Source organism: Mya arenaria, chromosome 17, assembly GCF_026914265.1.
Source record: "Mya arenaria isolate MELC-2E11 chromosome 17, ASM2691426v1".
In the NCBI taxonomy this organism is placed as follows: domain Eukaryota; kingdom Metazoa; phylum Mollusca; class Bivalvia; order Myida; family Myidae; genus Mya; species Mya arenaria.
In genome coordinates this window covers 27450719-27460539 of record NC_069138.1, presented here as the reverse complement: position 1 = coordinate 27460539, position 9821 = coordinate 27450719, and the positions used below count along the sequence as shown (strand labels likewise).

Sequence of the window (9821 nt, the reverse complement as noted above, 5' to 3'; positions counted from 1 at the left end):
CAGTTAATAAACAGCATGGTTAGTTCTTTCAGCATAATGATATGCAAATGCTTAATTCGACACTATTTAATTTTAATTTGTAGTTAATAGTTTTTATTACTCTGTGTGCACGAAGGGGGTACGCGCTTATACGGTATTTATCTGTTTGTAGTTTGGGTTGCTCCCCTTATCATGATGCTCTTCATTGTGGGCGTTTGGAGATATGGAGGGACAATTTTGACGTTTGGCTTATTCAATTATGTTGTGATTGAAAATTAAATTTTTCTTGACAATTAAATGCAGGTAACGAAATAGATTGTAAATAAAGTTATTTTTTCGGTACATATACTGTAGTAATCTTAAATAAAAAGTTATTTTAAAGACATATTTGCCATTTAAAAAATGTAAACAAATCTGATACAGTGAAATACAGAAGAACCAAGTTTTATTTAGCATCTTTTTCACTATTTAAATTTTAACAACACCATATATATATATATATATATATATATATATATATATATATATATATATATATATATATATATATAGACGTACATCATCAGCCAGTGATATCATATTTCTCCTGATTTGACACTGAAGCCTATACTGTAGCAATAAGGCAACCCCTACAGTTGCTCGTGACCCCTTGGTTAGGGCCCTCCGACGAGAACACAGAAGCAGACGTTAAGAATAAACAAATGTTTTATTGACATCATTTAAAAATTGCTTGAAACATGATAAAACTTTACCATAATTTAAGTTTAATATTATTTTTGTTCAATATTGATTACGCTGGAAAGGCAGTCTTTATTTTAAAACTCAAATTTAGTCATATAATGTGTAATAATTTGCCTTGTAAAATTAATTAAAAATCAATGTGAAAGCTCAATGGGTTTCAATGTGTTTCTTCTATTCTCCATTAAGGTTGACTTGTTGTATACAGTTTTAAAAAATTATTATAAAAGTAAATAATATTATTACCTCAATTTTTTCTTAATTTCCATGTACCAGGGATTTTTAAGAGTATCCATATTAAATATAATGCTAAACTTATCTAACAAGCAACATAGAAGTTAAAAACGATAAAAGTCATAATCATTAACTTTTTTACAATGTATGTTGATTTGCGTAATTCACAATGATCGAAACAAGTAATAGTATTGTCGCGTGCAACGTCAATAAAGACCAACAGATCCCTTTAGAGCAAAGCATGCTCGACCCTGAAGGGGTCCGCTGGTCTTTTATATACAGTAAATTCTCAATCCACACAGAGCCCGGGCTTTGCCAATTTGCATATTACCAACCAAGTTTACATACGTACTACGAACGTACTTCCGTTTATAACGGAATGTTATTATGAACGCACATCCGCCGCCTACAGCGTACTGTTACAGTATATTTATGTGTCAGTCATTTTTTAGGGCTAATATTAGGACCGTCATTTATTGTCCCCAAATAAGTTAATTTTCCCCCATACTACCTGAATATCCTTTTATGTCCAGTTTGTAGTTTAAATATTGAACATATTTCTATTGGAGACATTCTTTGTGAGCAAACTTTCAGACAATATGTGTCCTCGTGTGGTTAATAATCTTTAGTAAGCAATTAACAGCAGTTTCACAGTGTCGAAGGAAAAAAAAATTATGTGTATTGAAAGTATCTCAATGTCTTGTTCTTGAAATATTTAGTTCTAAATAATGACCAAAGCAGATTTTAAGTTTAATTTACACGAGCCCGCAAGTCCGGCACTGTTAAAATGTCTTTCGGGCTTGCTCAAATTCTTAATTTTATATAGTAGGGCTTGTTCAAAAATTTGAAGCCAAGCAATAGTATAAGAATTCGGGCTTGTCCATCCAAAAGTCTAATTTCAATGACTGTTGTGTTACTTTGAAATGCACTTCTCAGAATTCATAAGTATTATAAACAGATAAAAAAAATCTGTCATTAGCTTGTTATTTCCCAATTGAAAGGCACTGTTAATACTACAGTAAAATTATTATATAAAAAAAAAATTATAACTGCATATATATTTGTTGTGACATTAAAATTTGTAATTTGAAATAAGATTTTTAATCTGAAAAAAAGGCATTCATATTATTTAAACTGATTTGTGTTTTTTTCCCTAAAAGATTATCTAAACAAATTTAAAAGCAGATGTCAACACTTGTCGCACAACGAGACAAATTTCAATATATAAATAAATCATCAATACTATATACAATGTACTAAATAGATTCCGTGAACTAAAACAGTTATTTCATATTTTACACAAAGATCATTAAACAAATATTATGTACAGTTTAATACATAAAAAGAATAATATATTTTGAGGGTTCAATATTTATTATTCGTCTTTAAGGTCACTTAGGTATCAACAGTTTCAAACAAGCACCCCAAAATGCATGAATTGAACAACATTAGGTGATTATATATTAACTGCAAGATTTTCATCCCCACCTGCCTCCTCTTCTTTCAGCCTCCTCTTGAATTTATTGACTTACATGTATTTATTGACTAGGGTCTGTCTTTTGGTATCGATCTCATACCGTCCAAAAACAGCATTTATTCATACCTACGGTGTTGATTTATAATATTCACATGTAAAAAAGAAAATTGTTAAATATGATTGTGTTCATTGTTTGTCTAGAAACACATGTTTATGGTTCCTTATGCATTAAGAAAGAGCATGAACACATATTCAATGGTGAAACAGTTATCTTAGAATATTTTTTTTACCTCTGCCCCCATTAAATAAAAATGGATGAAAATCTAGCTTTCAATTTTTAGATTAGATTTAAGGGAAAATGTCAGTATTTTGGCTTTCCTCATTTGCAATTTAGTTTGAATAAAAAAACAACCAATCTGTCTCATATTTTATTTCTGGTTTTAAATCATTAACAAATTTTAAATAAATTAATAACTTTTATTACAATTCTGAACATTTTCTTTTTCAGAAGATGAATGTAAGTTACAAGAGGTCCTAGAGGTCATGAGTGGCAGGTTATCTCAGAGTTGCAAAATGACTTCCAATAAAAGTTAATTATCAGGTATTGGCCAGAGTCATGAATTTTTTATGACAGTTATTTCTTCTTGTTTACTCCATGTGCATCAGTAGAAACCTTGTTACCAAGATTGGTAATGTTTGAAGTGATTCTTCATAGAGATAGTCTGTGATTTTTGTACCCTGGAACTTAAGAGCAAGGTTTTATATGAAAGAAAAATCAATATATTGTTCTGGAAAATTTGTAAGTGAAATGTTTGTAAAATTAAGATTTGATGGTACTTGCTATGCTTAATATATTTTCAATTTCAGAATTATATTTCTAAAATTTTACCAGATAACTGAATACTGCACATTTGTGAATCTATAAACGGCTACCAGTATATTCTTATTGTCTACGAAGATATTATTACTTGAAATATTTGATATCTTTATATGATATAAGTTATAGTTATGGCACCCACAACCAAAGTTATTTAAATTTTCACTCAGTGACTCTAGCACGAGGCTTTTGGGGGACTATTTTGTACCATGTTGTTAAGGACAGCGTTCAATAAATAGCATGCAGTATAATAGCATTATGTCATTATATTCCTACAGTAGTTATAGAACAGTAACTTTTTACTATTGATTTCAATATATTAGTAAATGGGTTTTTCAATTTGACAGGCATTTTATTAAATATCATTATCAAAGTTGTAGTTTTTCAACGACTCAGATGTTTTACGCAATAAATCTGTCTATCAGTCACAAAATATCAGTCTTTCATAACATTAAAAGAAATATTTCTTTAAATTTTGACCATCACTGGAAAAAATAATTTTGAAACCTTTTTGTTTCAGTATCGTCACAACACATACCGGTTACAACTCGAACTGAGAGTTACAGCTATGGAGCTGCACCTTCTGTTGATGTCTGCTTGCTGTCTGCTACAGGCCTCTGCAACTATTAGTGAGTGAAAAAAATCATTTAAGCTCTTCTTTTTTCTGAGGAAAGCAAGTTGAGGTATTGTGTTAACCTTTGTTTAGCTTCTGCATCATCGTGCATAAATCTAAACTTGTCAATATCTCAAAGACTGTTCAAAAAGGCATATTCATAATATTATGAAATTTACTACATGTTTTGCCATCAACAAACTGTACAGTCATGTTTCACAAGACCCATAACTCTGGTTCAAACTATTTTTGAGCAATCTTGAGCAATCTTAATAGCCATAAAATTAATTTGAGAGTTAACCAAATGCATTATTACCCAGGTGTGGCAGACCAATGTATTGTGTATGGACAGGAAGCTCAGCATCTGAGGGGAAAAAGGGCATTATAAATAAGTTACAGCTTTACAATATCGAGCAATATAGATATCCATACAGTTAATTTGTGATTACCATATGCATCTTTTAATTGCAGTTATTTTAGAACACCCCTCAGACCAAGCCATTGTGTATGGACAGGACTTGTTTCTAAATTGCTCAGCCCGGAATCTCACATCTGGAATCAAAGAGGGCCTAATAATACATTGGCAGCTAAACAATCTCCCTATCAGCCGTCCAACCTCTGTGTACTCCAACGGGACCCTGCTGGTACCAGGGGTCACAGCGAATGACCTTGGAAACTACACGTGTATGGTGCACGACTCTGCCAATGTGTTCCTGTTGGCTTCTCATCCTGCAAATGTGTTCCATGCCTGTGAGTAGACTTAACTTTCTCCCACCCAAGTAGATCCAAATATTTGGCCATGCTGGAAATCCTTGTCTTGCCCATAGGAAGAGATAGAAAAATACTTGTATGGAACTACTTTTTTATTGTCATCACGCTATTACCTCCTTTGTTGAAGACTGTTGTCTGTAGCACCATGGAGACCTTGCCTTGTGGCTATATTTAAAATCCAAATACCATAAATCATTTCTCACTTCAAATTGCATAAAGTTTTGCATATTTAAAATCACTGCACAAAATACTTTCAATACTCAAGCATCCACCATAGCCGCTGGGGTAAGATAGGTTTATCCCAACCCTCTCGCAGGGTGTTCTACAAAAACAAGGTTTACCGAGCTCACCCCAGGCTCGGGTTGGGATGAACCTGAACCTATATCACCCCTTCAACCTAAATGACGCAACGCCATTGGTCCAGGACTGGTCACATTGTGACCCCATATTTTTCCATATTGGGTCACCAAATTTATATCGTACCAACATGGCGTCTATTTTCTGATTCTGATGATTAATGAAACATTTAAAAATGTAATCAGGTTGTCGATGTGATTTATATGTTACATGGTTAGTAGGTTATATGGGATATATAGGGCACAGGAAACCATATTCGGGTTCAAGCTTCGTCCTCACCGAATATGGTTTCCTTTGCCCCATATATCCTAAATCGAGTCATCTACTATTATACCCAGTAACTTATAATCGTAGTCGAGCGGCCATGGAAGATACTTATTATCTCAAATACACAGCACAAGACTCCATTTCTATTTGAATTATATCTGTATTGTGATGAACTCTCTAAATCTGTATAACTTAATTATTCATAAATGTAAATGTCATTTCTGCTTATATTTTTTTACTAATATAAATGAAAAAATGATTTTTTATAATACCCGGTACTTCATTTGAAGTTTCATTTTTTTTATTGCCATTAATATAATATGAGCTAGATTGCCTGATTGAAGACTTTCTCAAGTACCGGTAATTTTAAAAATTTAAAAGAAATGTGCCACAAATATTTACTCTTTTTAAAAAAAGATTATCATTTGTGCATCATTTGTTGAGAAAATGATGCACAAATGATAATCCTTTTAAAAAAAAATGAGTTAATATAAATTTGTGGCACATTTCTTTTAAATTTTTAAAATTACTTGACAATTTCTCAATTCAGGTCTTACTAGCAACCACTGCTTTCGCCCTGACATTTTTTCACTGAATCGCAGTGTCTGTTTCAAGTGGCCTGATTGTTTAAAAATACTTAAACTTTTCTTTTATTATGTGTCATATAGATTCTTTGATAGAATAAAAACTAAATTTTGAAGCTAGTTTTATTATTGATATATAATATATGTGTCTATAGTTCATTGTCATTTGGGCCCTTGCCTTGCCTAAATAATATTATGGTTTATTTTTGATTTTCGATGACTGGGCTTGACCCTGTTTTTTCAATAACATGCTTTTGTTAAAGTCATCTGTGTGTAGGCAGATTTTGTATTAAAAAATGTTCAATGTATGATAAGTACCTTACGCAATTTTAGAGTTATCATCAAGAATGTTTAAGTATTGATTCCGAAAATGTCATCTGATTGGAATACCCAGAAAAGAATTAAAGCAAATTTAGATCTTAAGGCTGAACCCTCACAGTTTGACCATTTTGTATTTTTTTTATCTTGGAATGACCCATTTTTTGCATAAATATCTGAAAGTCAGTGATACAAGACTGCTGACAAAAGATCAGATCACAGTAAAAAATTATTTTTATTTGTGTTTGAAAATTCATTTTTAATAGCTAAAAGCTAATGCCTTAAGAATAATGAAATTAAGATCTTTTCTATTTTGAGTTATCTTACATGAATGAATTGAAGGCATGGACTATACAACCAAAAACAATTGATTTGGAGAAAAAAACTAAAATAAATGTCAAAACTGTCAATATGTGAGAGTGCTGCTTTAAGGTAACAAATTGTGTGTCCGAGATAATTCTATAAAAGGTTTAATACATTTGAAAAGAATCATTCATCTAATAACTCTCCTTCAACAATAGCATTATTTGCCTTTCAGACATTAAGATGTTTGAGGTTAGCCCAGTGCCTGTGTACGCCATCGAAGATGAGATTGTATCATTTGACTGCATCACAGGAGAGAGTGCCCCACCACCTCACATTTACTGGGAGAGGAACGGAGAATTGTACACAGGTGGCGAACAGTACAGCGCTACATATGGGGGATATTCCCCAAACTCACTTGTCATGTGAGTATTACATTTATACTTTTTTGTGGTACCAGTGCAGCGCTTCTCAGTGTAAGAGCTACTCTCTGATTTTTTGATGTTTTGGATGTCTTTTTTCAAAGAAAAAAAGATATATATTGTTAAAGCTTTACTGTCCTTTTTAGAACAAATATTTCTACGCTAGCCAGACGCGAAGAATGGAAAAAATGAAATGATGTTAATCTCTTAACAATGACGATGCGTATCAAACTTGGATTCCCTAGGTACACTATTAGTTTAAACATTATATATTTTACAACGATTGTGAAGAAAGCTATGATAGCTTATACTAAATCACTCTCGTTGGCATGATGTTGCGCGAGAGTGTGGTCTTGTGTTGTGGGGGAAAACAGAGTACCTGGAGTAAACCCACTTGTCCGGCTTGGTGACCTGACTTACCAAACTCACATGCGCCCGGGCGGGTATCGAACCGGGCTGCCTTGGTGAGAAGCGAGTGAGCTAACCACTATTACATACCGTATCCCTAGTTCACCTATTACATACATCCAATTCACTAAATATTCCCCTGTACACATTAAGAACCATGGGACTTTTGTCAAGAAGAAACTGATAATCATGAATAAATAATGAGACAATTTCATTGGTGGTGAATGGGAACCTCTTTGGATTTAAGCTAATGAACTTTACTTTATAAAGTTATGGTTAATTTTCTTAGTTAAATGATATTTAACTGTAACATGTTATTTCATTGGAAGAAGAGTTATCTCCCCTATCTCATTAATATTCATGATAACGAGATTTTGTCAGTCAATTTTCCCACTGTAGTAATGTAGCATAAATTGAACGATGTACCGGGGTTGCCAATGATGGGAAACTCATCAAAGTAAATAATTAATGAAGCAGCTTACTTGGTGTCAAATTGGAATCAAAGCCAATGCAATTACATTGTACCTCTATTATATTTATCTATGCTTAGTAGCAAAATCCCAAGAATGTTTTCATGGTTAATCTTTTAAGTTAAAGTCCTCAGTATTAAATTGTAACATGCTATTTTAGAGAAGAGTTTTCTCCCCTACATCATAATATTCATAACAACAAGATTTGTAAGTCAATTTTACCATGGTGCTATTCTAATTTAGTTTTATTTAAAGAGTAGTAAATTGTAACATGTTATTTTAGAGAAGAGTTTTCTCCCCTACATTATAATATTCATTAGTGTTTGAAAATCGGACTGCATTTGCTATCGATAATCAAATCAAATTGGACCAAGTATTTCGATTTACTATCGGACAATAATCGAAAGTTCATAATATCGTTAAGGAATACATTCTTTATACATAGTATAATCATAATCAGTTAAAAGGTTTAGCCTGGAATCAATACAAGTGATGCTATAGTCATTCTTTTTGCAACAGTAAGTAAATATCCATAACCTTTTTCTGTCTTTAATAACTTAACGAAAAAACATAACAACAAAACACATATTTAATAATTTTACATCAATTGCAAAATGATGCACCGCATCAAGTAAATTATCTTAGCATATTATCAATGTAAAAGCATATTAAATATTTGATAACTAGCTTAACATTCAATAACCTGTAATGTTGAAGAGTTCATTAAAATATCTCAATTTCATGAACTGTCACAAAAAAGTAAATTTGTTAATAACAAACAATACCAAAAAAGGTTTAAAAAACAGAATGCATCGAGCCGGGATCCCCAGTATTTGCAGGTAAATCCGGACCCACTACACCATAGAGACAGATTATTGAGGTTTTATGAAATATATAAACAATTTGTGATTTTTGGGAGAGTTTGTAGGTTTTTAAGCAAAAGTGTTTACATTCATTGAATATGTGTAAAACCTCCCTTGTTAAAATAACCTCAACGATAATTAACCGAAAAGAAAAATTTACACAACTTTTACCGCATAACAAAAAACACAACGTAGTAACCGGAAGCAACATTAGCGACATCGATTTTGGACAACCACTATTGATTGTTGCCGACGTAGCATTGTCAGCGCCGATTTATCGATTGTACTCGATAATCGTTTCATCACTAATATTCATAACAACAAGATTTTGTAAGTCAATTTTACCATGGTGCTATTCTAATTTAATTCTATTTAAAGACTATTAAATTGTAACATGCTTTTTTATGGAAGAGTTTTCTCCCCATATCATAATTTTCATGAAAACAAGATTTGGTAAGTTGATTTTACCATGGTGCTTTTCTAATGTACTGTTATGGAATAAAGTACCTCAGTTGCCAATGATGATGAGTAATTAGCATATCCACTTAGTTAATTATTTCTTGAGTTAATTATGCCCCTTGACCAACCGTGAAAAACAGACGAGCTTAGCACTCTGGCAATGCTCTCATACATATTCATGACCGGCTATCAAGGTTTTTACATTTACATTACTTTTGTTTGATGTAAATTATTCTGCTATCATGCATTTCAGCCAGTACTCCATGAGACTTATCTTGAAAGCCAAGCCCTACTTAGATGGAGCGTACAACTGTGTGGCACGAAATCCCGTGCTTAAGATAGATGTCAGGAGCCTCAAAGTGCGCATGCAGACTGCTGGTACAACCCAACTATTTATACTACTATCACGCTTTCTTAGATGAACACATATTTTTATGCCCCCACAAAGTGGCGGCATATAGGGTTGCCCTTGTCCGTACGTACGTCTGTCTGTACGTACGTACGTCCCGAAGATTGTTTCCGATCTAATTCTTGAAAACTGTTTGTCCAATCCTCACCAAACTTTAAACACATGTTTGTGACCATAATATCTTCATCAAGTTCGATAGTCATGGAAATCGCTTTAGTCATTTAGGAGTTACGGCCCTTTTTTGCCAAAAATACTTCAAAAATATATGTTTC

General features: G+C 32.6%; 1 protein-coding gene across 1 annotated transcript in view; it reads left to right on the top strand.

Annotated features, from left to right (window-relative positions):
• Positions 1 to 204: 204 nt before the first annotated feature.
• Positions 205 to 9821, top strand: part of LOC128224604 (cell adhesion molecule DSCAM-like) — a 44810-nt gene continuing 35193 nt past the window's right edge. The window contains exons 1-6 of the mRNA XM_052934522.1: positions 205 to 282; positions 2937 to 3029; positions 3826 to 3934; positions 4390 to 4668; positions 6754 to 6943; positions 9394 to 9518. Coding sequence (XP_052790482.1) covers positions 3874 to 3934; positions 4390 to 4668; positions 6754 to 6943; positions 9394 to 9518 — 655 coding nt within the window. The 5' untranslated portion in view covers positions 205 to 282; positions 2937 to 3029; positions 3826 to 3873. The remainder of the gene's footprint in view (positions 283 to 2936; positions 3030 to 3825; positions 3935 to 4389; positions 4669 to 6753; positions 6944 to 9393; positions 9519 to 9821) is intronic.